We start from the raw sequence: 26897 nt of genomic DNA, 5'->3' as shown, positions 1-26897 counted from the left end.
GTGAGGTCATGCCAGTAAACCACCTAAGATTGTTGATGTTGACCCATTAAGTGTTTTGTTGGCCTTGCCTCATTAAATTTAAATAATTTGCTTTTACCAAAACAAACTGCAGAAAAAAGGATAGTCCTAATTACCCAGAAAAGTCCTCCAGCCACATATATAACTTATAAACTCTATATGCCAAAATACAGCTTCTTTCCTATACTCTTCACTGGTTCTAAGGAGGAAGATTCAACCCAGGCAGCAACCATTTTGCACAGTGATTCCAGTTGTGGCCCACAAAAGCACCAGCAGAACATTCATAGGCCGCCCCATTCCGGGTCCAAAAGGACCCAGGCGTTAGCGGTCACACATCAATTGGATGCATGCAAAATGGCCGTCGCTTGTATATCAATTCCGAACCTCTTTAGTAAGCTTCGTGTCCAACTATTAGCCTCCAACATTTTTCTTTATTTGAAAGAGAACAAGGGAAAAATGATAAAAGTGTTTGTGTGGCTGGCTCCAGTCTTCATACAGTGGGACATCAAATCTCACAGCTTTTCTGAATGAAAAGCTTTAATTTAACCACCTTAATAAGCAGGATTCACATTGCATAATTAGCACAGTGGCATCCTAGCCTTAAAAAACTTTTCATTCCACATAAGTAAATTACTATTACTGTTACACGAAACTTGTATCAGAGTACATTTTTAAAATGCTGTTACATTCCTTCAGTTTTGGTTCTATTTTTTTCCTTAGGAAAGGGCAAATAGTACAAAAATAGTTTGCCTTGCTTTACAAGATGCAGCCTTGTTAAAATGGATTCCTTCCTATTACAATAAAGGGAGTTAAGAACAAAGCAATGTTTTGTATTTGGGTATGGAGTTACATCTGTTAATCTTAATGGGAAAAAATACTGGTATTCTTTTCTAAAGATACAGTTGATGGAAAACAATGTTTAAAACTTTCAAATTCTGAAAAATCATGAGCACAACCTTTTTCCTGTTTAGTGCTTGATATAGTAAGGTCTGAAGAATATTCTCCATTCTGAAACTTCAGAGTGCAAATTGCGTTCTGAAACCTGAACAGATAAAGCACCACAGTCAAATCATTCATCTTCTGCTATGCAGGCTCCAGCCTTCTCTTCTTCATCCCTTGGCTCCTCCTGTATGGGCTGCACTCAGCTAAAACAGGAAACAATTGTATATAGGAGAACTTTCTCTTACACAACTGAGATATTACCTACTTTTGTTCTCTCTCTTCAAGAGACCATTTCTCCGAACAGTTTGCAAAGCCTGAACTTAGAACTGCATCTTAAAACACCTTTACTTCGACGCAAGTTGCAGCAATCTTGGAGGAGGCTTTGAGACCGAAAGCACCAAAAAAGTAGCAAGAAATCTTTCACCACTCGTTGCTGGGCACCGCAAGATTCAGAGGTAGCGTAGATGATTTGCAATTTGAGTGTGCTAAGCTAAAATAGATATACATGCTTGCCCCATTGTTGACAAACCACCACCCTATATTACCCAGTTTCTGCTGCTGTCTACATTTGCTTCTCCACCTCTTAAACTTACCTGGTATGTGAGGTCGAGGACTAGTAGAGGGATGCTGTGGTTTTGCATAGGGCCTCTGGTTATTTATCTTTTGTGGCGTTCTGCTGCGTGTCATAATGTCATACTGCCCACAAGGTGTGCCTGGGTTTTGGGCTGGCCCAGCTGCCGTGCTGTGACTGGTAACACTAAGGTTCGTGGCCTCCAAAGGTAAGTCCCAAAGCTCAGGGTCATCTGGAAGAAATTGAACATTAACAGTGAAGGGTCAGCTGCTGACCATTCCATTCCACGTCTTGACTGCGACTGGATTAAAACTGTAACGGGGTGGAACTAGACATTGTGTCAGCAAACACGAAATCCCAAGCTTGGGTTTTGCAATGACATAGGAACACACCGGGGTGTGTTTGTGTGTGTGTGTGCTTGCTTCTTCTGTGTCCACTGATTTTGCCTTACAAACGGCCTCTATCCGTTTCTCCTCTCAGATGGTGTTATGGAGGAAGGAGAATCTAGAAAAAGGATGCACATTTCTTCTTTGTGTGTCCTGTTGCCTGAAATGCTGCAAGAAGGTGAACCAGCCACAGGCATTAAGTTACAGCAAGACTTATTAAAATGCACACTGTGTGGGGCTGTTTTTGGAAGCTGTAGTTCTTACAGAATGTGGCTACCAGTTGTTCATGGGAGCCAATGGATCGGAGTATGTAACACTGACTATATCAGCTGGTTCCTTTAGCATTTGGGGAGCTAAAGTGGTTATTATGTTTAAAGCTGTAAACGACTTGGGACCAGATAGTAAGATAAACTGCAGAGGCTCTTCCTGCAGTTGGCTATTGTAACTGAACAATCATAGGGACCACAAGGGTCATCTAGTCCAACCCCTGACAATGCAGGAATGGGACTCGAACCCACGACCCTGAGATTCTTATTTGTGACCCACATTAATAGCATGTTCCCCGGAAAAGATGGTATAAAATACCTGAAAGTACCAACAACCCTCACCCACCTGCAAGGAACTCCTCTTCCACAGCTGGTTCCAGCTGTGCTGAAGTGCTGTGCTTAATAGCAGGAAGAGCACATGCTTCTGGACAAGATAAAAAAGAAGCTTAATGTTACTGAGATTAGTGGAAGAGTACATATTTCTCTGGATTTAGACTATTTGCATAGAAATAATGCATAAGTTGTCTTCCTAGGCTGATAGGGGGTGGGGAAGAGACAGGATAGTGGTGGTTTGGGGCTTTATCGATAATGGAACAAATAATATTCTTCACAAGAGCTGTCCCACATCATAATGACAAAAAAGGACTTGCCTAAATGACCCAGCATGAGTAAGCTATTAATTTCCATTTCGTCCAAGGAATGCCAACTTATCTGAATTTGGCTCAATATGGAGAAAGATGGTTATTTCAACTATTAATAACAACAGATAGGTGTTGTTATTAATATGCTCTAACCTAGCCTGGACCCAGACTGATATACCAGCTGCTCTCCCCATCTCTATCACAAATCTGACTGCTACACTGTTCTCCCATCTTAGTTGGGGCTTACAATTGAATTGGGCTTACAAACACCAACATTAAAACAAGTCCCTAATCTGACATTCACCTTATTAATGGGTTTTATTAATATTGCTACTTACTTTTATAGGTTGGGTCAGGGCACTATTTTTCAAAAATATATTAGGCTGATTATATAATTTTTTGTTGATTTGAGTTAACTGATGGATTAAATAATTATATCTACATTTTATGAAACCTTCAATAATAGGTGCCATTTTCACAATGCTAAATGAAGTGAGACGTAACTACTTAACAAACAAAAGTTGACACCAGCATTGGAAGGAAATATCTTCTTTAACACATTCAGCGACATGGGACAGAAAAGTTTCTGCTGCCATTTATTTTGCCAGGAAAATTCAATCTCTAAAAATGCAGCACCACATGAAAATTAATTAATGGATTAAAAAAAAAGTCAAATGAGATAGTTTCAAAAATGTAACTCCCCCCCCCCTTCAGATGCTAGTCAAAGCAGCAGCAGATTAAAGTTTGGGTTAAGCCCTCATTTTGACCTCTTTAAAGAGAGTCATATCCAGGGAAAACACACTTATTTTACATCTCACTTTCAACTCTTACAGTGATACAGTTAACACGGCAGGAAAGAATTAGCCCTGTTACTTAGGTACTTCATCTGCCCATTCTGAGCTTCTTTGCAGTGCAGCGGATGCAGATTCTAACTAGCATTTTACCTTGACCTCTAGGTTCACAAGCTGGAGTAGTTGGCTGGATTTGCTGTTTCTTCTGCATCTGCTGTCTGAACTGCTGCTGAAGTTGTTTCTGCCGCAACTTCCGGTGGTATGTTGCATCACACAGCGAGACCTCACTACAAGAGAATACAGGAAGAGGGAATGTTACCACTAAATTCCCCATTTCATAACCATACTTGCTCAGAGTAGACAATATAACCAGGATGTGGGGTGGGGGGTGACACTTTAGCATATATGGCAATAGCCAAGGGCTGTGTAACTACATTCACATGTAACTTGCATAATTTATTCAACTACAGACATTCTCTTGCCTCAGATTTCCTATTCTGTCTACTTGCATGCATCCAGTGGTCCATAAAGCAATCCATAAAGGAAGAAGACTTTATCCTACAAGACTTGGCCTAAGGTTATACTAGGAGGTACTTCTCACAAACCAGTCTTTCTCCTGCCATCTCAGTGAATGAACACTATAGTCTGCCCTGACTTTTAAAAAATTGTTCAGGGAAGAATTGAGATTAAACCTGCGGTCTGCAGATTGTACTCAAAGGAACCCTGAGCCAATCTTGCAGTTGTGTATCTGAAGGAAAGTTTATTACTTCCATTGCTCTCAGGAACACATACCTGCATGTACTAACCATTCTTGTACTCATAGCAGGCCTCATTCACTGGGGAGTCCTCCTAGCCCACCTTGGCAAAAGCCTACTAAAGAGTTTAATTGCAGGTAGAAGTAGAAAGAACTGGTGGCTGTCTCCCTTCCAAGGTCCTTGATGTGTCAAGGACCACCTTCATTTAGAATGCAGATTGCAACATCAGGAAGTGATCTTCAACTCAGTACAAGCCAAGGTCTTTATTTCCTGAGCAAGGATACAGAAGCTGGCTTGGCTCCCGAGCACAAGATAGTTGCACAGACCTGGTACCCTGTTGCATTTCTTCAAAGAGTATGCTACTTCATGGGCTATTTAAGTCTCCAGTGTGCTGCACAGAGAAGTCACCTGTTCATCCCTACACAGAATTTAAGTTTTTTGTATCTGTAGATGCAGCCTTTAGTCAAAGGGTGCTTCAATGTACGCTGCTAGCCAGAATCCTGATCTCTCTCCCTCCCTGGGCATTTGGAACACTGCTTTGTTAAGCTCCTGGGTTAGAGACCACTGGATGGTGACAAGTTGGAAGAACAGAAAAAAAATTGCACACCTCCATTGAAGATTATTTTCCTTACTTGCCAGCTTTCTTCAGGTTTGGATTCTGGCATGGAAATTAGGCCATGGGTTAGGTGCCAATGTGCTTCTCTTATTCTCACTGTGTTATCAGGGTCTGGTTTGAGGAAGGAAGTGGGAAGCATTTACTAGCCCAACCAAATGTGTTCTTCTAGGGAAAAGAGCCTCCTCCCAGTGGACAGGGAGGAAAGAATCTCAGTATTATGGACTAATGTCTGGCAAGAAACTAGAATTCATGAAGGTAAGCAAAATTCTCCATTTTTTGCTCTAGAATATACAAAGCATTAGCAATTAAGACTACAGTAAGTTTGCAATTTAAGCAGAGGTTATGTTCCAAGGAGTCAAAACACACTGTGTTAAATAGTGGGTGGGATTACCAAAATCTTTTTTGCCCCAACCAGCCAGCCACTCTTTTTTTCATTGCTTTTATTTATTTTTGCCAAGCAAGTAAAGCTGAATAGGCACAAGTTAAATGTGCATAAGTTGCGGGCTTACTGTATAAGCTTATGTATCTAGTGTATTAGATCTCCAACCTGCTTTGCTGATCTTGTTCAGAAGTACTCAAAGAAGATTCTAACTGCTCAGTTTTGACAGGAGTCGCTGTAGAAAACTGCTGGTGGTCTTCACTTGTCTTCTTCAAGCAGCTATTGTATCTTGCCTTTTCTATAGCAGGCTCAAAATCCTGTCTTTTAGCATTGCTCAAATCAAAATCTGGAGGCATCTAGTAATAGGAATAAAACAAACAGCCTTTCAGTAGCTACAAAACTTCAGAATGTAATGGAAACATTTCACAGACTCATCTGTCATGTTGCCCAGGAGACAAATTGCTTTCCTGGAACACTTTGCCTGTTCACAACCAAGTTTCGGCCTGGTGCTGTGAACTCAACCAATGTGGTTATTTTTCTGTAACTTAGTGGAGATTTGTCATGTTTAGTAATCAACACCAACTCTGTCAACATGTACTTTGTGGATCAGCTTTGTTTCCTTGCAATTCTTTGTCATGTTGATTTCCCCCCCTCTTAAAGCAACCTAGGTGTTATTTTAAAACAGATGTAGAAAGAACAAATGAAGAAAACTGCAGATTAATAGCCTGGGAGTGCTGTAGAAATCAGTAAACATGACAATTTCAGCCTGTCTGCAGCTTTCAATCCAGCACAGCCAAAAGCATACTCTGCCCTTTTGACGGAATGCCAATTTAGGTGACACACACTACGGGCTGCAGTCAGCAAGGAATACTGTAGATGTGTGAAGGATGGGTCGACCAGAATGCAACAGCTTAAATGATGATTCACTGGGGTGGGGTGGTTGTAGAAGAGCCCAGTTAGTAATGATGACTGGAGATGAAGCTGTTTCGAGGCAAGAGAAGATAAGGACCTTTCTGAAAAAAGGATATAACACCTAAGATAGATTTAATCAAATGGTTTAGAGAGCAATCCAAACCAGTAAGGCTTTATAGACTGGTAGGGCTACTACTGCATCTGCAAACCTCTTGGGCACATGCAACCAATCCAAGCCTCCTCTATCCCCAGCCCAAACAGGGCTCGGATTCATTCGTTGGCCATTTGTCCTTGTGAAAACAGGCTTAAGCGCATCTATCCTAAGAAAAAATGCATTTTGGCATCTCACTATTAAAAATAACGAATGCCCGGAAATCTGCTCAGAAAATAATTTAACAATGCTGCAAGACAAGCTAGTTGCTTTAGAAAGAGATCACTGTGAGGGGAGAAATGGTGCAATAAGAATTACAAGAAGATGGGGGCTGGACTATTCTATATATAAAAAAGAACAACATAGTAAGCTCTGATTTTCAGTGTTCATTGGAAGGTACTATAATTTTCTGCTTGCTCCTGAACACAGCTCTGACTGGAAAGTGAAAAAACACACATACATGAAAAATTATTGAGTGTTTTGAAGCAGAAAAAGTGTAAGCAAAGACACACACAGTAGAGATATGGTGCGTCAGAAAATAATCAGAAGAATTTTCAGCTAGAATATCCAGGCAATGAAATTACCTATTCAAGAAGAATGTACTGTTGCATGGCAGAATAAAGAATGGAGCCTTTCTTGTCTGTATTATCTATACTCAAAGCAGAATTTGGCATTTTTACTGCAGAATTCTAGTTTTTGGAAGTCCCAAGTAACACACCTGGCGAGGAAGCTTATTCACTGATCGCAAGTAGTCTTTGTCCAGGATGCAATTCCCAAGAGCATTACCAAAGCACCTGAGAAAGGATGAGAGTTAGTCGTCTTTTAGAACACAGTTCCCCTTTTTCATTGCTTTCAGGCTAGCAAAATGTCTTCTGTTGATTGCCACTTACTTCAGTGCCCTCTTCAGACCATCTGTAACAGCTTCCTTCCTTGCTTTTTCTAGGGACAAGGCCTTAGACTTCAAGCCTTCACTTACTCCATAGCCAACATCTTCATGGTATGAGCCATCCTGCAATTTAAGAATATGCAAGAAAAAAATAAATGGCCATTTAGGTTTGACTATAGCCACCCTAATGAACCTTGGTTTGTGGCAAAAGCAGCTTAAGCAGGCACTGCAGTACATTCAGTTTTTCTGGAGTCTGCAGGGACTCAAGTGTCAATCAAACCTGAAATATTATGCTAGTTCAAAGTATTCCAATCTTCCGCCAGATACTGCCTAAAAAATGGAAACCAACAGCATTTGGATACATGCATTGCAGTTTAAGACTTGTCACTGTTTAAAAGCAAATGCATAAGTCAGGATTTTTTCCTACAGTATCTTATTTCATCTTAAAAAACAGGTGTGTGTTTTGATCAGTGACGGGTCTAATAAATATGCATTTTTGTTCAACAGGAAGTAACACCAACAGTCATATTGTTATGTACCTTTTGCATACTATTCACTTTACTTTCATGGCTCTGAAAAACCAGCACCACCTACATATCTCCCCACCCCATTTACCTTAAGTTGGACTTTCACAAAGGCACAGACCCCCACATAGAACTTGCCATTATTAAGATCCACAAAATCTGTGAAGAGCAGAAACAAAAAGCAAAGCATTTACTCTAACATAGGGAACCGAATGCTTGGTCTGCCTATTATTACTGTGTACTGGTAGCTAGGCAGTCATAAAGAGATGTAGGAGAAAATATAGGGAATTTAGAATATGGTCCCAACACTGTTGGCATGGATGCAAATGTTTGTCGAAGAAATTAACCAGAAAGGATACAGAGATATTTCCCAAGCAGAATGTTGGTTTCTGATATGAACTAGAGGATTCTGAGGATAATGTTCAGATAAAAGAGTACATGGACCCAAAAATTACCCTTAAGACATTGCTGCATTATTGACCTTAGTGAACTGTGGGAATGCTGTGGACCCCATTTATTTTTATTTCAGCAAAGCATTTGACAAAGCTCATCATGATGTTTTATTAGCAGACTCGTTGAATGTGTACTGATAAATAACGCTGGATTCAGAGCTGGTTGGAAGCCATACTTAGAAGGGTGTTCATCAATGGCTTCTCATCAAACCGGATGAATGATTTGAGTGAGGTGATGTAGGGCTCTGGGACTCTTCAACATCTGATCAATGATTTAAATGAAGGTGTGGAGGGAATGCTACACTATTTGCAGAAGACACAAAACTGGGATAGATCACTAATGCCTAAGCAAACAGGAGTAAAATTCAGAATGAACTTGGTAGCTTTGGCCTAGCTCCCCATTCTTACAAGATAAAATTCAACAGAGGCAAATGCTAAGTCCTGCATTTGGGGGAGGTGGGGGAAACAAAAAAACCCAAATGGACAGAGAGTCACATTGAGTCAGCAGTGTGATGCAGCTGCAGAAAATAGTAATGCAGTTTTAGGCTGCCGTAATCAAGTTATAACGTTTCCCATCAGCTTTTAAAAATATTTTAAAATCAAACAATTTCATTAGTAGTAATATTCTATGAGGAATTTCAGCTTCTGATAATCTGAATCACATTCAAGATGACAGAATCAGCTTCCCTAGGAACTGGTCTTTATTTTGTAAATCTCTATGACTCTATCCTCTTGGCGAACTGAATATGTGCTGAGAATTGATAATTAAACATATGTAGGTTCAGAATATTCTCCAGGATATTTTATTTTTTTAATGCACAGAATGCTACCAATTTCTAGGAGGGGATTAAGGTTTTGTATGCGATGGAATAAAAAAAGTGAAACATTCATAAGCAAAGCAGGTAAGAGTAATGTCAGGGATCAGAATAGGTTTCAAAATATGAATGTGCAGACTGGATCATTTTCCGAAATACTTTTTACAGGAAAATCTATCCATACAGAAAGCAAGGTTATAATGAAGTATAACTTATAGCTTGTAGTATTGTGCTTTCGCTCCCTTCTGCCTTTCTGACAGCTCTGTAGTTTTTGTTACCTAATATCATTTCAGATCCTTAAGGTGATCTAGGTGAAGTTTTTGAGATGGGGGTTTTATTCTTCCAGTTGTTGTTACTGAGCTGAAAGACTTAAGTGTCTCCCCTCTGCCTTTTCCGTTCAACCTCCTGTTGCTAGGCCACAAAAGTCCTCCCTCAGCACAACAGATCTTTTGAGGATGAGACAGCTGCAGCCATAATTTTGGGAGACGTTTCCAACGCCTGTACAGGATTGCAGTTTTCAGATTTATTTATTTATTTATTTATTTATTTATTTATTTATTTATTTATTTAATGAAAACTGCTAACTGCTAGGGCAAGGATTCTTTTTTCTATATGTATTCACTGTGTAACTGACAATACACTGAATTCTGAAATTTAAGGGGAAACCACTTTAATATGTTGTCATGGTTGCCCCATGCCAACTCATGCTGTGCCTCCCCAACTGCTATGGAAAATTCTGCTTCCAGGTGACATGTGAGAAGCACCCTTTCTCAAGATGTAGAAACTCATGATCATATTGTGTTGCATCTAGCAGAGGTGCTCTGTTCATGGAAAACTCTGAATACTAGCAGAAGATTTCATGAATGAATGGGGCAGGGCACAAGGTTCTCACCAGTTCTCATTTATGCTTTCCATGCCACTTCCCACATAACTCTTGGAGGGGGGGACCCCACTCCTCTAGAACAGGTTTTTGAGGAAAGCAGGAGCCGAAGGAGGAATCGGGGGGGGGGGTGCTTTCTCCACTTTCTATTCATGAAAGCTGCTGCTAGATCAAAAGCTTCCTTACGTGGAACAATGCCATTATTTGCACCCAACCTCTTATTGTTTCATTCTGCTAGGATAGTCTTTTGCACAAGAACATTTTGTTAACCTATAGAACCTGCAGCATGAAGCAGCTGGAAGAAGCTTAAAATTGGTTCTCACCGACATTCTGCTGAGTGACAGAATGAGCCCAGCCATTGTAGCCAAACATTTCATTGGCCAGACTGATGACTCTGTGTCCTTCAATGTAGCAAACCTGAAAGTAGAAAGGACAAAAGTGACAAAAATCCTTCTTGGTCAGTCTTAATCTCATTAAATTATTGCAGAAGCGACATCTACTTGCAACATGGCTTCCAGGCACTGCGTCCGACCAAGAATCATCATATCAAAAGAAAATTGGAACACACAATATACCAGCACCTAGTGTTTATAAGTGTGTTCCACGTTACCGTACCAAACAGCTAACCAAAATTAAAATTAATTGTTCTGAGTTTGAGATATTAATTGTCAAGAATTTATTAAATTTTCAACTGAAGAATGCTTGCACAAGGCAGTGATATGGAGCACTTGCAAGGGGGATGGGCAAGGAAGCATTGAGCATCATGTTCAAAATTCTAGGGTTTATGATTCAGTAGCATAGCACACCAGATTTTCAGCACATTTGTTTTGAAATTATGAAGGCTATTACATGTGAAAAGAATCCTACACCCCAGGTCTGCCCTGTACTGCACTTATTTCTCTAAATCCCTGGCCAGCAATGGGAGAGCTGCTTTGAGGAAAGGTAGTGAGCCAGGGCTGTCCACCTCTCCAAACTGGAGAGCCAGAAAGTACTATCATTAACAAATGCTGATACCTCTGTGGACACCAGATTTGCCTCTGACTTGGAAGATTGCAGCATACAGCAAGTACCACTTGCAGATAACCCTACACCAGGTATGCCCACCAGGTTGATCGCGATTTACTGGTAGATCCCTGGGAGGTTTTGGTAGATTGTGATTGAACACTGGGTCCCTTTCCTTAGTATTGGTAAAATAGAATCCGGCCCCACCCCCTCCCTTTGAGCTTAGGCTTGCATTCTCAAAAACCGTGGCTTTCCTCCTCCCTAAAAAGCTCAACAACTTTGACCTGAACACCCCCAAAACGGGGGTAGATCACTGCCAGTTTTTAATTCTGTGAGTAGATCACAGTCTCTTGGGAGTTTCCCCCCCCCCCTACATTATGGTGCTCCTCCTGAGAAAGCCAGGGCGTAGGGAACTGCTGCCCAAAAGGATTCAGGGAAATATGCATTACCAACAGGCAATGGGTAATTTTCAATATCAAGTAAATAAAAACTGTGTACACACTTTTGTACCTTCTGTCCTCCTCCAGCTTGCCGGCTACTGATGTATTCTGGGCCCAATCTCTGTCGCAGGGCAGCCTGGACGGCCTGGTACTCATCTGCTGTATACTGACACTTGAGCAAACCACACACACAATCATGGAAAGATCTAGTATATTCATAACTAATTTCTCCCCCTTTCTTGCAACTGATTTAGTTCAATCAGTCCCATCCCCCACAAGAACTTTTAATCTAGTTATACTCTGAAAGCCATATCCAAAAGGAAATATTGTACCTCACAGGGTAGCTCCTTCATTATGATAATGCCATGAATTGTTTAAAATGGTAACTACTTTGTTGCATGAGTTCCCCCAAGTTCCCATCTGAGCGCTCTTAAGTATAATTCAGCCAAATCAGAAAGAAATCTCAGCTGGTAGATATTTTCCCAATACTTGTCACCAAACACCAACTGAATTAAATAGTAATAATAACGCTTGCATTGTAGTGTGAGATAAACAACAGCAAAAAGAGTGCAAAGAAATATTAAGAGTATCCCAACAGATTTTGGATTTCCAGCTACTCTCTAGGGAAATGGTTTTTATACAAAAACAAATCTGTTTTCTGCTTTAAAAAGGAGCACTTTGTACCATATTTTGGATATGATCCATGTCTCTTCTGCCTATGTAGAGTTTAAACCAACTACAGTTCCCCAAGTTTGGACGTAACAGGGAACTGTGGTTTATTTAAAAGAAGTATCTAACCGCTTCTCCATGCCCAGGGTAGGAAGCATAAGAAACCAAGGTTTGTGCAGATTCACTCACATACTTTGAAGCCATGGTTTCCCATTATGTCTCAACTGGGCTGTTATCTATAGTAGATTTTGCATTGAACCCCACCAGAAAATCTCACACAAATCTGAAGGTGATGGTAAACTGACCTGTCCAAACCACATACTGGAGTTAGCATTGCTGCTGCTGATTCCAGACATTCCTAAAAGAAAGTAATACGAACGTCAATATATATGATCAAAATAGAAAGTTATTTACCAATTTTTAAATAGTCATATTAAAGACCGTATCGTTTGTAATAATCATATTAAGGTCCGTATAGTTAAAGCTATGGTTTTCCCAGTAGTGATGTATGGAAGTGAGAGCTGGACCATCAAGAAGGCTGATCGCTGAAGAATTGATGCTTTTGAATTATGGTGCTGGAGGAGACTCTTGAGGGTCCCAAGGACTGCAAGAAGATCAAACCTGTCCATTCTGAAGGAAATCAACCCTGAGTGCTCACTGGAAGGACAGATCCTAAAGCTGAGGCTCCAATACTTTGGCCACCCAAGAGAAGAGAAGACTCCCTGGAAAAGACCCTGATGTTGGGAAAGATGGAGGGCACAAGGAGAAGGGGACGACAGAGGACAAGATGGTTGGACAGTGTTCTCGAAGCTACCAGCGTGAGTTTGACCAAACTGCGGGAGGCAGTGGAAAACAGTAGTGCCTGGCATGCTCTGGTCCATGGGGTCACAAAGAGTCGGACACAACTAAACAACAACAATCCCATTGCGAGTAGGCAGGCCAGGATACTCAGTAGCAGGAGTATCAAACAGGTTTTGCTCTTACACCCCCCAAATGTTCTTTATGTGGTCTAAATAGGAGTAAGGAGTAAGCGACAGCTATTCACTTCTACATGAGATGTGAATATAAGAATGTATATATGAGAGCATATATAAAGGGATAAATACACTCAGGGATACCCTTGAAACCTGTCTTTCTGTCTTGTTGCCATCCCATCTTAGATCCTGTCCTTCTTCTCAGCTCCAACCCCTATGCAGCTCTGCATCCTCTGCTGCTCAGCAGTTTCTGATGTTTAGCTGTGGGGGATCTTGGAAAGTCTGTAACCTCATATGCCTGCACTGCTCAGCAGGAAATAATTGTGCAGTGAGGGAAGAGTGGCATGGTTACGAGTTCAGCTCACAACAGAGTGAGAAAACTCTCTTCCTCCATCAGCAGCTTGCTGTGTTTTCACACTCAGCACGGAGAGAACTCCCTTTCTCAGTGGCTATCAAGGCAGAATTATCCTGAATTTGTGTGAACTGGAGGTGAAAAGTGTGTAAATGAGTTCATTTCTGTGGATGTATGAGTGTGGATCTGTGTGGCTTTGGCTCTGCACTCCAATGGAAGGTCACCCATGAAGGAATGCAGTCTTTTGCTTGAAAACAGTCAAAACCTCTCAGCTTGTGTGTGTGTGTGTGTGTGTGTGTGTGTGAAAATCAGCGAAGGTTATCTGCTTTAAACATGAAAAGACTCCGGGTACAAGACTATAAGTGGGCTTCCCATAGACATTTGGTTGGCCACTTTGAGTACAGAATGCTTGGACCATATGGGTGACAGGCTTCATCCAGCATGCTCTTCTTGTGTTCTCCTTTTTCTGCCAAGTGCTATTCTCTTAAACATCCGCATTTTCCTCTCATCAATGACACATCACAGCTATCATTAGAATGTGCTAGCATTTTTAATTTTGGAAATGTCAACCCCGCTTCCTTAGTTTTTTGTTTTTTCTACGAAATGTGCTTTTTTAGCATTCTGCAACTTTATTATTCCAAATGCAACAACTTTTCACAGACCACCTATGCTTTTTGTCAAAACTTTTTACCATATTACATGACAGAAATACAGGTAAGATGTTAATTTTACTACAAAATTTTCCCATTCAGAATTATCATTATAAGTAAATTGTAACTTGTGTGCATTTAACTTGTGTGCATTCAGCTTCCCATGCTTGGTAAAAAGATTTTTTTTAATTAAACAGGGGGCAGCCATCCAGGAAAAAAAGCTTTGGCAATCCCATCCACAACTGAACCCAAAATGTTTTGAGTATATGCAATTTGGCTTGGAATGTAACCCCCATGTAAATCAAGAGTCACCTGTAATTTAGCCCATCTATTCAATTAGTGGCAAAAGAGGTTGATGACCCACCACTTTAAATTGTAAATGGCTGAGATCCTGGCCTGTCATGCTTCACTTCTGTCTCAAAGCAGCCCTATGGGAAAACTGCTGATGAGGACCTATGGGTTACAAAATATTAAACAAACTGCAGAGGTAACCAGTGAGCTTCCAGCTTCAATCACAGCTTGCTTTGTGGAGTAACTATCCCCATGAATCCCTATGTTGGCTGTAATCATTAGATCAAGCCTTACTCATATTCCCACTACAGCAAGTGAAACCATCAGCAACAAGGAGGAGTTTCTCTGCAACCACCCACAAGATTGGAAGAAATCCCAAAGATAGATCAAAACTATGTGCTGGCATACTGAACATGTTTTATTATTTTATTTAAAATATGTAGTGCACCTTTTCCCAAGGTGCCTTGCAATCAAAGTAAAGTCAAACACAATGCTTATCTATGGGTTGGCGGCTAAGATTAATAGGATGACCTGGGGGTTGAAGATTTTATTGGTAGGCTGGGGAAATTTTCCATGAAGCTTACCAAGTCTGATTTGTTGTTATACTTCTATATTATGTTGCTTTAGATGTTTTTATTCTTACGCAAAATGCTTTGATATAAGGAAAGTAGGTATACAATTGTGTTAAATAAATATATTCTGCAATAAGAAAAAGTTAGCTGAGGATTTCCTACTGATGGGAATTTAAAAGCTCCTTGAATAATCACTTGGGTCATTTCCCAGAACTGACTAATAAAAACTGTTGGCTGAAAATTTATGATGGAGCGCAGTATCTTTACACTTGCATTTCCAGTAGTCATTATTTCAGAAGTCACCAGTCTAATGGGAAACATGGTATTCTTTAAAGCAGAAGCCATCAATTATATTACTTATGGGATAACCATAGCATTATTTTAAACAAAGACAGTGTTGAAGCCATTAACTGAAAAGCTGTGTTCTCTTTTCCCCATAGCTCATGACTTGGTTCATTTCTGCCACTTGCAGTGCTTTCCTAATCTCTGGCTGTAGGTATGGCTAATTTGGGTGAATCTTTTGCATGATAAGGTATGAGACTAACAGAACAGAACAGAAACTCTGAATCCACTGTGGTTCACCATCTTCCACCCCACTGCTGGCAGGGAAGTCACCCTGTTGAGACGTGTTCTAATGTCCCTGCCCCCCAAAAAACAATATACATAAGCTATCACCCACAACCAAGGGTGCCAACTTGAATAAAATATGGGGGGGCAGGTAAGCCCCACCCCACATAACTAATCACAAGACATTGCGAACACACACCATTTGAATGGCAATGGCTATCAACTTGGGGGGCTAGCCCCCTCAAATATTTTGTTGGGGGGAGTGTCAAAGGGACCTCAGCCCCTAGAAGTTGACTCCTATGCCCACAACATCTCCAGCAGAGGTAACCAGCAGAAACCCATGAAATGTGAGGGCAATGGACCAGATGCAGACCTCTTCGCTGCATCAGTCTAGGAGTGACAAAAACCACTCATGCATCAACTCATCTCACACTCATTGCCAAGCATGCTCAGATAACATATCCGGTATTCTGCCTAACCACTGCTAATTGGAGTTAAACAAGGTAAAGGGACCCCTGACCATCAGGCCCAGTCGTGACCGACTCTGGGGTTGTGGCGCTCATCTCACTTTATTGGCCGAGGGAGCTGGCGTACAGCTTCCGGGTCATGTGGCCAGCAAGACTAAGCCACTTCTGGCAAACTAGAGCAGCGCACGGAAACGCCAGGAGTTAAACAAACCAAGTAATAATATACCACCATAAACTGAAGAAGTGGGAATACTACAGACTAGCTATGAGAATAATTAAGATTACATAATTCCCTTTTGGGAGGCTTCAGCTAAATGCATAGTTGTTGGCATCTGTCTGTCTGGAGAGACAATGGAGTGTGCCTCCAGGGATGAAGTCAAACCACTGCATTATGCATAAACACATAGCTGAGATAATTTCATAATGGTTGCAACCATATATAACTCTGGACATTCTCCTTACCACAAACCTACTTTTAAATGGGAGAGAGAGAGAGTTATATTCCTTATAGATCTGTGTTTTTAACATTGATTTATACGGTTGAGTTGCATATGTTTGTTAATCATTGTTGTAAACTTCGCTAGAGGGGAGGAACTTTAATTATAATAATGCTTAATTGTTTTTTAAATGATTTCCCTCCCCCAATGTTTTTAACTGTTCCAGAGCAGGGGTACCTCATAAGCCCCCTACCCCACAAACTCGCGGCGGAGCCGAATATTAATCGACCCCACCCTCACAGAGGCCACATTTCCCGGGGCCCGTGGGACGATTTTCCTCTCGGAAACCCCAACGAAGGTTCGCCCTGGCCAACGCGGCATCATTATTTCGGGCGTCGAGAGAGCCTCTTGCGGGGGGCCGGGAAGCGCAAAGAGTCGGGGAGTCCCCCCTTTTGTGTCAACTTGTTGACTTCCGCCCTCCAGTTACCTGCACGTGAACGGCGGGCAACGGCAGCCACCGCTAGAACCTCCTCCCAGCGCCAAATCTTCAGTCAGGGGCGCCGCTACGGCAAGCGAACGAAGGCAAACTTCCCGCCCGCGGCGGGCGCGCTTGCGCAATACCTCGCCCTGAGCCCGTGGGAGGAGCCTCTACGTAGCGCGCCCGCGCGAGTCAGAATTGGAGCGGCCCCGCCAGTGGTGTGTGGCGGCAGTGAAGGGGGGCAGACCAGGAATCTGAGACGTGTCTGGGAAAAGGCGGCGTGGATTGGCGAGGGGAGGCGGGGACGATATTGGGCAGACGAACGCCTATTGGCCAGGGGGAGGGACCGCCGCTCGACTAACGCGATTGGCTTCCGAAAGGCTGGCAGGGAAGGTGGGCGGGGACACGAAGCGCTACGGAGAGCGGAGGGGCCAAGAAGAGGGTCGTGAGCGGGTGAGCTTGTGGTGGTTGGCGGGCGGAGGGAGGGAGGGAGGGGGGCGAGTGGGAAGGCTTGTAAGCGGAGCATGCTGGGTGTAGTACGAGTGAATCGATCGATCCCATCGACGGTCGCATGAGGCGGGCGGGGCGGGCGTGTGAGGGAAGAAGAGGTCTTAAGCGTGTCGCGCGCGCCGGCGAAGAGCGAGGGGAGGCAGGGCTCGCGCCAGGGGAGAGGCGGGGCTTGGTGTTCGCCGCGCGCCGGGGGCGCGGGCGGGGAGCTGCTCGCTCGGGTGAGGAGGAGCCGGAGCGCCAGCCGTGAGGGGAGCAGCCGGCGGAGGAAGACCAGCCTGCTCGGTGCCGCCGCCGCCACAGCTGACAGACTGTGGCAGGGAAGCTCAGCCGACCCGGAGGCAGGTCAGAGAACTGGGCCTGTGTGCGGCGTGTGAGGTGAAGCCGACGGTGGTCGAGATGAGGGTCTGTGTCGCTGAGGGAAGGGGGGAAGGTCGGGCGGGGCCTGCCCGCCTGCCTGCCTCTGCCGGGCGTGTGGTCATAGTTGGCACCCCTTGACCCGGGGCCTATCAGCTGCTCCACGGAAGCGGGAGGGAGAGGCCCGTCCCCTCCACACGAGCCGGGCTTCCACGTTCCGGGAAAAGGTGCTCCATCCAGGATGCCTCCTCTTCCCCGCCCCCCACCCTAAACTGGCTCCGCCGAGGCTCCCTGCCGTGCTCAGAACCGTGGCCTCTCCCTCGACCCCACCCCGTTAGTATGAGGCGGCGGCGGGGAGGTGGACGAGCCCCACCTGTCAGCCTCGTCGGCAACAGCCAGTGAAATAATTTTTTCTTTTGTTAGGGGGAGGATAGCAAAACGGATTTGCGGACATGGGCGCACCTATTGTTGCGGCTTCTCGCCCGGCGCTGCAGCCCTTTTGCACATCCTGACAGCTGATGCTACTCTTCGATAGGTGGCTTGATAAATGCACAGTGGATCATGTAGTCTCGTAGCCGTCTCTCTTATTCACTGCCTCATGTTAGCAACTGCTAACCTTGGGGTGGATGCGATCATCATCTTTTTCTGTGGCTGGCAGTCCATTAGTGTAACAAGGTGCTCGCTTTTCGTTTCCTTGAGCTGGCTGATGGTTCAAAGCATTGCAAGAATGGCAAGCAAGCAGCCTTCTTGAGGAATTTGGCATGCAATGCATCTAGGTACAGGATCTGAAAATCAAAAATCTCTGGTATGGTGGCAAATTTATCCTTTACTGGAATGGTGTACTAATAAAATATTTTCTGGAGCCTGTGCATAAGATGAGCAAGAGTTTTAAACAGTAGCTTATCTTTCATAATTCCATTTTGTCTTTAACTCTGATTGGATTGTGAAACTCTGCCTTGTTCTGGTAATTCCATCAAATATAATGGGATGGGGCTCATGCTGTGGAGGTAGCAGAAATAGATGGCATTTCCTTGCAGGGGTTGGGATTGGTGATCCCTACTACAGTATTTTCAGTTCTGTTTTTTAAATTCTCAGATGGGTTGGGAAAGATCTGTTTTGAAGTATAGGAGTTGTTGCCATTGAAAATAGATTGGCTAGATGAATTATTAACCTACCTCAGTATGTGGCAGTTTCACATATTTAGAAATATTCACCCTTAGTTAGGAAAGTGTATAGTCTGCAGGGTTTGTCCTAATCATCATATAATACAGTTTAAGAAGTATTGCCTAGAATTTGGCATAACTTGTCACCTGAGATCATTTTTGTGCTGTACATGAACAGCTTCTGAGTATTTTAAATGGGCCATTTTAAAATGAAGCAGAATTACAGTCAGTGCAATCTCAAAAGAGACTTCAACACTTTGATTTTGCACAAACTGAGTTAGATGTTGTCATTATAGCATGTATCTCTGGTATAACTTAACTATTTAGAATAGTTTTTAGGAAAAAATATAGTGTGTTTCCTTTGTCAAACAACATTTTGATATTTTATTGATTTATTAATGGTTTGCTGAACAAAAGAAATGACTTTTGTATAGCACATAACATTTTTAAATTTAGATTTTAAAATGTTTTAGCTGTTGGTCTGATATGATTTCCCCCCCTTTTGAGTGATGAAGCCATAAATATTTTTTACAACAAATCCATTTTTCTGTAAAGTTGTATTGATTGTATCTTGCAGAGAACATAAGAACATTACTAGTTTTGATTATTCATGATAGAAGACACTGTGGTGCCTAAACACTTCTAGAGGCTGACGTCTAGAGTGCAAAAAATATTATAGGTGTTAATTTTTTAAAATTAAAGATCCAATAAAATAATAATAGCATGGTGTTAAAAAGTAATCTACAGCAACAAACACATTTAAAAAATAAAATAATAAGATAATAAATGGGCAAAACTGTTATATTCTGGGAGCCAGAGAAACCCATGTACAGAGTTCTGTCAGTACAGGGAGGGGTGGCTTATTTTTCCCCTACTATGTCATAATGTCATTGGTGTTCCTCATCCTAAATGTAATTTTTGGTATATTAGTATTATACTGTTCATTCTGCTTGTATCTGCTAGGAATTGATACATGCACTGATAGCCTCTCCTGTACTGGTTTTGGTATTTTGTTATTTTTGTCTGGTTGTTGCTTTGCAGGGATGTGCTTTTAGGCATGTTCATCCATTACACAACACAGACTTGACTTCTCCACCCACAGCAATCCATTTTTTAAATAGTGAGTAAGAAGCAATAATGCCTCTGGAAAGAAGAATCAAGTGACAGGTCTAGTTTGAATACGCCTTGCCTGATTGTGTTTAAGAACAAGCTGACAGTGGCATAATTAAGATGGTATTTTTGTGCACATCCTGAGAGCAAGCAAATACCAGTTTCAGGAGTTAGGAAAGTCAGAATCCATTTTCCAAGCATCATTAACTGCCCTAAGTTCATGTACCTAACATGTGATGGATAGTATAAGTCAGCCTTCACCAGCTGGACTGGCTGAGGCCAACCAGAGTCGTTGAAAACATCTGGAGGGCATCACATTGGCAAAGGCTGATTTAAGGCAGGCATGTTATCTAGAGCTGATGCAAATGTGTACCTAGCTCCACTCCAGGAGGTGCACAGAACGTTTGAATAATGAGCACAAGACTGGTTGTATTTTGTGATGCACTTTGAGGGAATGAGGATTTAATCCTTGCACAAACTCTGTAACTTAGGCCAGTCCTATCCACAATTGATCCTCATGTATAATCCAAAACTGTTGGGTGTGCAATGGGGCTAGGCCTCTCTAAATAGGATGGTGGCTTAGTGGTAGAGCACCTGGCTTTCATGTAGAGTGGTGCTCCAGGTTTAGTCCACAGCAGCACTCATCAATATCACCATCTGAAATCCTAGGGGGGCCACTGCTAGTCCATGTAGACAATACTGATCTAGATAGATCAGCTGTATAAGGCAGCTTTATCTGTTTCCTGTAGTTTGCATCTGAGATGAGCTTTTGACTGGAGACTGCTCCTCTACCAGCTCTGATTCTAATGATTTGATTTTGTTTCCTTAAAAAACTTACCTCAGTTGCATAGCATAAACCAGTGAAGTGTGTGTGAAGGAGTGGGAAATCTGGGGAGAGCTGAAGAAAATCATACTGCTTGCAAGTAAGGTAAAGGGACCCCTGACTATTATGTCCAGTCATGACCGACTCTGGGGTTGTGGCGCTCATCTCGCTTTATTGGCCGAGGAAGCCGGTGTACAGCTTCTGGGTCATGTGGCCAGCGTGACTAAGCCGCTTCTGGCAAACCAGACCAGCGCACGGAAATGCTGTTTACCTTCCCGCTGGAGCGGTACCTATTTATCTACTTGCACTCTGACGTGCTTTCGAACTGCTTGCAAGTAGTGTGGCTTTTAAAAGTGGGAATTATGCATGCATTTGAATGGAGCATTGAAAGAAGCTACTGCATGATGCCCACAGCAATTGCTCCAGGTTTAAAAGCATATAATAGGGGTAACCAGTGTGGTGTCCTCTAGTTGTTAGACTACAATACCCATTCATTCCTGATCACTGACCATGCTGCTTGGGGCTGATGGGGGTTGTAGTCTGACAATATCTGGAGGGCACCATGTTGGCTACTCCTGTATATTTTGGAAAATGCTGATAGGGTCAGGTCACTAACATTTTGTTGTTGTGGTTCTTGCCAGTTTGCCCATAAGTCTCTTTCTAAAGATTAAAAGTTCCCAGCCATAACAGTCCCTGAATATCTTTGCTACCTATAAGTAGTAAATACAGTAAGTATTTCGTAAAGGTTTAGAAGGAAGACAAGTGAGATAGCTTCTGATTTCTTCTCATGAGGGAAAATAGAAAGCTTTGTGGGATGTTCTAATCTGATAATTTATTGAAGGTCAAGCTATTTTGCAGGGGAAAATGAGCTAAGCTTTGAGGAAAAATGGCTCTGTAGGTCTTACAGCAGGATTTCTTTCAGCCAAAGGGCCTTGTGTCAGGGGTAACAAGCAAGAGATATTATGCTAGTTTCAGGTGACATTTCTGCTACTCTAAAGGAGTAAGTGGAAATGGCCTTGTGAGTTCTGAGGACCAGAGAGGCCTGGAGGTATATATTTGGTCCCTATCATTGTCTTACAGTGGTAAGTTTATGTGTAGAACATCTATCAGCACACAGGCAGTTGCCAATCCATCTGCTTCCTCATATCAACCGTTGAAGAGTACTGTATATCATGTGAATCTGCTTTCTCTCAGAAACTACAAGGGTGGTGTTTTTATTAATGTTGTGACACCGTCTATATTTCCTACATTCAGAGTTTTTTTCTATGGTCTGTGGATACTAGGATTTGGAAGGACAGTTTAAAGGACCTGTTACCATGCCCTGGAATTTAAATAAGTGGTGTGCATTGCAAAGGTCACACTTGCATTTCTGTGCAAGAACTGTATCCTCTCATTTCCTAACACCTCTGTCAGGCTTGGCAGTTCCATATCTGCCTGTAGTTCCATGTTTTTCTTCTCCATCTTTAAATATAAAACATAGGCAGATATTCCTATGTTTTATCTAGTTTACGTAGCAGTCTTGTAACTTCCAAACACTGTGTATACAGTGGTACCTCGGGTTAAGTACTTAATTCATTCCAGAGGTCTGTTCTTAACCTGTAACTGCTCTTAACCTGAAGCACCATTTTAGCTAATGGGGCCTCCCGCTGCCGCTGCGCCGCTGCAGCACAATTTCTGTTCTCATCCTGAAGCAAAGTACTTAACCCAAGGCACTATTTCTGGGTTAGCGGAGTCTGTAACCTGAAGCGTATGTAACCTGAAGCGTATGTAACCCGAAGTGTGTGTATAACCCGAGGTACCACTGTACTTGGTAAAGTAGGGAGACCTGGAATGATGTGAACCAAAATGTAGCAACTCTATAAATGTTGTTGCAACATATATCCAAGGGAAGAATTAAAAGAAAAACAACAATCCCAAAACCCTTCTTTAATTTAGTTTTGTGGATCTTAAGAAGTTGGTATGATCTCTCTTATTTTGTTTTACGGCATTTGAAATATATAGCTGTGGTGACAAAGGTAAAAGTGATGTGGCTCAGTGGGGCTTAAGTCATGACTAGCTTGTCCCATTGATTTCAGTAACACTAACTTAGACCCCATTCTTCTACACACTTATTTGGATGTAAGCCCCATTGAACTCAATGGGATATTGAGACTTCATTCTGATCAGGCAGATAAAGAATTGCAATGGCAGTGTAAATTTGACCCAACAGAGTTCACAGTTTGGCTTGTGAGGCTGTTTCCCCCAAACCACATGTACCTCCTTTCATCTGTGATGTCCAGTGAGAAATGTGTGGAGGTGTGGCTGCCAGTGTGTGACTGGAAACCTTAAAGTGTGCTTCGAATTGTGACATTGCTGATTTGCAGTGAGAGCAAGCCAGCTAGGTCAGTTGCACTGAGTTCCCCGTGAAGAACTCAGAAGTGTAGCCAGCCACTGCAGATTATTGGAGCTTGAACTGAGCGCATTCCAGCCTACCTGTCACAGATGTTTGGCAGCGATGGGGACTGATTAAGATCTGGCCTGTTGAGCCAAAAGGGTTCCCCACCCCTCCCTGGTCTGTATCCTTGCTGTGTAGTTTTTGGTGGGGTTTTTTTTTGGTTTTTTAAAAGAAAAGATTTGGAATTGTATTGCCTATTGTAATGGGTCAGTTTTACTGAATTGGGCCAATTCATTTAAGCAGCCATCAAAATTTCATCCCAATTATATTACAAATCTGATGGGGGGACCTAAATGGTTGTCCCAGATTTTTTTTCTCCCCCCTTTTTTTGCTATGGAATACTTTTTCATTCTCTCATGTAATTATATATTTAGGGATCCCACCCAACCCCCATTTCATCATGGCAGATGGTATGGCACTCATTTTGTTGCTGCTGTCAGGATGTGATTCATTTATTTTTTGCCACTTATTTTAAAAATAGGATAGATTATGGAAATCCTGAATTTCCTTTTTAAATTCCTTGAAACAGTAAGAGCCTATGTGGCTTTTTGGACTCTCCTGCTCTTTCCCCACATGCTTTCCTCCTCCCTACATCCTTGGTATAAAGCACGCAGAACTCGAGTTTTACCACACAAAATCTGGGGAAGTATGGTGAACTTCCAGAGGAAGTTGGTGATGTTCTCAATTTTAGTGGAGATAAATTTTTACTACTGTTCTGAATACCTGGTAGTTTTCTTATTAATTGGTTTAACAGTCAGTCGTCTGTCTGTCTGTACCTGGAGACAATGCAATCAGTGTCATTCCTTTCTTCCCAGTCAACAGATGTTCTGACATTGTGATGAACTCTTCCACACTTTTTCAGCCATCTTTCAGCAAATGTCAGACATAATTCTTCACAGAAAAATAACTGATTTTGATGGTGGAAAGGGTCAGTATAGAGACCCTTGTCATCCAGTTCTAGCATGCCACTCATCCATATCTTGTCTGCCAAAATCCATTTACCAACATAATTGTCCCTTTGCAGTCAGAGCATACCCTGTGACTCCTAGCTCCTTCTAAGCTAAACCACTTTCTCATGTCCTATTCTTGGGATAGGGAGATCTCCAACCTATGAGCTGAATCAGGCCTACCAGCCCTCTCCATTTGGTTTGTGAGGTGTTTTAGGTGAGGCCACCCCATTAGGTGTTGGGCAGGTAAAGACATGGCTGGGCCAAAGTGGATTTGCAGTCACTACTGGTTAACTCATCAAGGGCACCAACACAACACATTGGAAGCCCAACCAATCAGGGATTGCATAGCTCAGTGTGACCCATAGTTATCAAACTTAATTCACTGGGGATTGCCCTACCTGCACTCCCAAACCCCCTTGCATCCCAAACTTATTTCCCCTACATACTGCCTGCCTAAATGTCTATCACCCATGTCTGCTTCTTAAGCAACCACCACCCATTCCACACCCTTCTCTGCCCATCAGACAGACTGCACACCCCACACCTTTTTACCCTGGCTGCTAATTTAAGGGAGAGGCTAATGTCAAAGAATGCACTTGCAACTCTTGGTAGGTCAGCCCTTTTCCCTTTTAAGAGCATTGCTTCCTTGCCTTGATGATGTTGCAATGACCAGTGTGGTAGGTATGACCACATTGGGAACCCCAGGGAATCTATTAAAGATTCTGGGCATTATGTTTTATAGACCTGCTGAAGAGTAAGTCCATCCCACTTGTTATATTAAACACTAGATTTTCCTTCAACTAGCAGGGATAATGTTAACCTTTTTGCCTGTGACTGTTCATGGGCTCCTTTAGGCAGTAGGGCAGGTTATAAATTTAATTGATAAATAAAACCTGTAGTAAGGAAAGGGCATAGTTGGTATACCAATAAGCATTCCTTGCCACCAGAAGGATCTAGGAGTACCCCGAAACTATGCACCTGTTTTTTTGAAGAAACAGGTGCAGTTCTGTCCAGAACTGGTGAACTAGCAGACCTGGGAGCTGCTCACCCATCAATTCTCTCCTTCACCAGGATTCAGTCTATTTGTTGGTCCTCATCCAGCTCACCATTGCATTCAGGTCACAGTCTCTCCTGAGGCATGACATGGTGTCCCAATTTTCCTAATGACCACTCCAGGAAGTTTCATATAGATATTAAAGAGCACTTGGGATAAGATGGTGCCCTGTAGCATTCCACCACACAACTGCAAAGGGGCAAACACATAATTTGAGGCCTGAACATATTGTTGAGCATGAACAGCAAGGGCAATCAGAAGTACCGGAGAGACATTTTTCTATTTGCATGTTTGAATCTTCACAGAAAATAAGGAACCAACACTTGTTGGAGAATGGAAACTGAATATCTTTCTTTCTCTTACAGATGATGATCAGCTCCAAGAAACTATGTCTTCAGAAATGAAAGCTTGTACCTACTATAAACAGTGATCGGCCTTAAGTAGACTAGAAACTATAGTCAAGAAACTTCAGAGGAACTCGTCCTTACCTGGTTACCTTGTATCATAAATTCAATCATGTATGGAAGTGCTCGGTCAGTTGGTAAAATTGAGCCAAGTAGCCAGAGTCCTGGGCGTTCACCAAGGCTGCCACGATCGCCACGGCTGGGCCATCGTCGAACCAACAGCACAGGTGGCAGTTCTGGAAGTAGTACTGGGGGTGGCAGTGGCAAAACTCTTTCTATGGAAAATATCCAATCCTTAAATGCTGCCTATGCCACTTCGGGCCCTATGTACCTAAGTGACCATGAGAACGTGGGTGCAGACACGCCTAAAAGCACCATGACTCTTGGACGATCTGGGGGGCGTCTGCCTTACGGTGTTAGGATGACTGCTATGGGCAGCAGCCCCAACATTGCCAGTAGTGGGGTTGCCAGTGATACTATAGCATTTGGAGAGCATCATCTTCCTCCTGTCAGCATGGCATCCACAGTGCCTCATTCACTGCGCCAGGCAAGGGACAACACTATAATGGACCTGCAGACGCAGCTCAAGGAAGTGTTGCGGGAAAATGATTTACTACGCAAGGATGTAGAGGTGAAAGAAAGTAAACTTAGCTCCTCCATGAACAGTATCAAGACGTTCTGGAGTCCTGAACTCAAGAAGGAAAGAGCCCTGAGGAAAGATGAGGCATCCAAAATAACTATTTGGAAAGAACAGTATCGAGTTGTACAGGAAGAAAACCAGGTTAGTAATCTAAAGAGAATTCTGCAAGGGGAGGGTAGATACAATTGTTTTAATGAATGTGTTTCAGACAATTTCCCTTGGCAGTCTTGAACTTGAGACAAATTATTCTATTGATCTAGAGTCAGTATATTCAGTTCCAAGTAGCACCATGCAACATGGAAAAGCGATTTTCCTGTTTCAGATTTTGTATCCACATTGCAGCTATGTTGCTTTAGGTAATGTCCATCTTGGGGGCCTAATCATCCGGGCTGTTGGTTCAACCCCAAAAAAAGCTCAACAACTTTGGGGTAAAATGTAAAATCATAAAAAAGCTCAGCAACTTCAATCCTTAAAAAAGCTGAACAACTGTGGTTGGCCCTTTGGTCGGCCCTCATCTGGCCCTCTTTGAAAAAAGTTTGGACATCGCTGGCATAAGAGAACAGTGAAGTGG

General features: G+C 42.6%; 2 protein-coding genes across 32 annotated transcripts in view; one reads left to right on the top strand and one right to left on the bottom strand.

Moving 5' to 3' along the window:
* Positions 1–429: 429 nt before the first annotated feature.
* Positions 430–17108, bottom strand: RAD52 (RAD52 homolog, DNA repair protein). Of its 6 annotated transcripts, none has more exons than XM_083700781.1 (12): positions 16894–17108; positions 14437–14525; positions 12402–12454; positions 11498–11599; positions 10309–10402; positions 7319–7437; positions 7147–7222; positions 5534–5721; positions 3769–3902; positions 2530–2607; positions 1554–1763; positions 430–1163 (listed from the first exon to the last, which is right to left on the bottom strand). In XM_083700781.1, exons 2-12 carry the CDS (start codon positions 14473–14475, stop codon positions 1102–1104), a joined length of 1155 nt encoding a protein of 384 aa, XP_083556907.1. In that variant the 5' UTR covers positions 14476–14525; positions 16894–17108; the 3' UTR covers positions 430–1101. The 6 variants fall into 6 exon arrangements, with proteins under 6 accessions (XP_083556907.1, XP_083556906.1, XP_083556905.1 ...); XM_083700780.1 differs by lacking the exon at positions 14437–14525 and adding an exon at positions 7930–7997 and having other exon boundaries at positions 16869–17104; XM_083700779.1 differs by lacking the exon at positions 14437–14525 and adding an exon at positions 7930–7997 and having other exon boundaries at positions 16894–17104.
* Positions 17109–17245: 137 nt separating this feature from the next.
* Positions 17246–26897, top strand: part of ERC1 (ELKS/RAB6-interacting/CAST family member 1) — a 168809-nt gene continuing 159157 nt past the window's right edge. For 5 of the 26 annotated variants that reach the window (XR_014555567.1, XM_083700027.1, XM_083700042.1 and 2 more), the window contains exons 1-2: positions 17393–17736; positions 25648–26467. Coding sequence is in view for 23 of the 26 variants with exons in the window: in XM_083700027.1 (XP_083556153.1) it covers positions 25799–26467 (669 nt within the window). In the remaining 3 variants the exon portion in view is untranslated. Of the gene's footprint in view, positions 17770–18171; positions 18554–25647; positions 26468–26897 lie in introns of all 26 variants that reach the window. The other 21 variants (XM_083700024.1, XM_083700044.1, XM_083700040.1 and 18 more) reach the window with 11 other exon arrangements.

The sequence above is a fragment of the Podarcis gaigeae genome (assembly GCF_964106915.1).
Source record: "Podarcis gaigeae genome assembly, chromosome: 10".
Classification (NCBI taxonomy): Eukaryota; Metazoa; Chordata; class Lepidosauria; order Squamata; family Lacertidae; genus Podarcis; species Podarcis gaigeae.
Note: the sequence above shows the minus strand (reverse complement) of the source record. Positions and strands in the feature narration are given on the sequence as shown.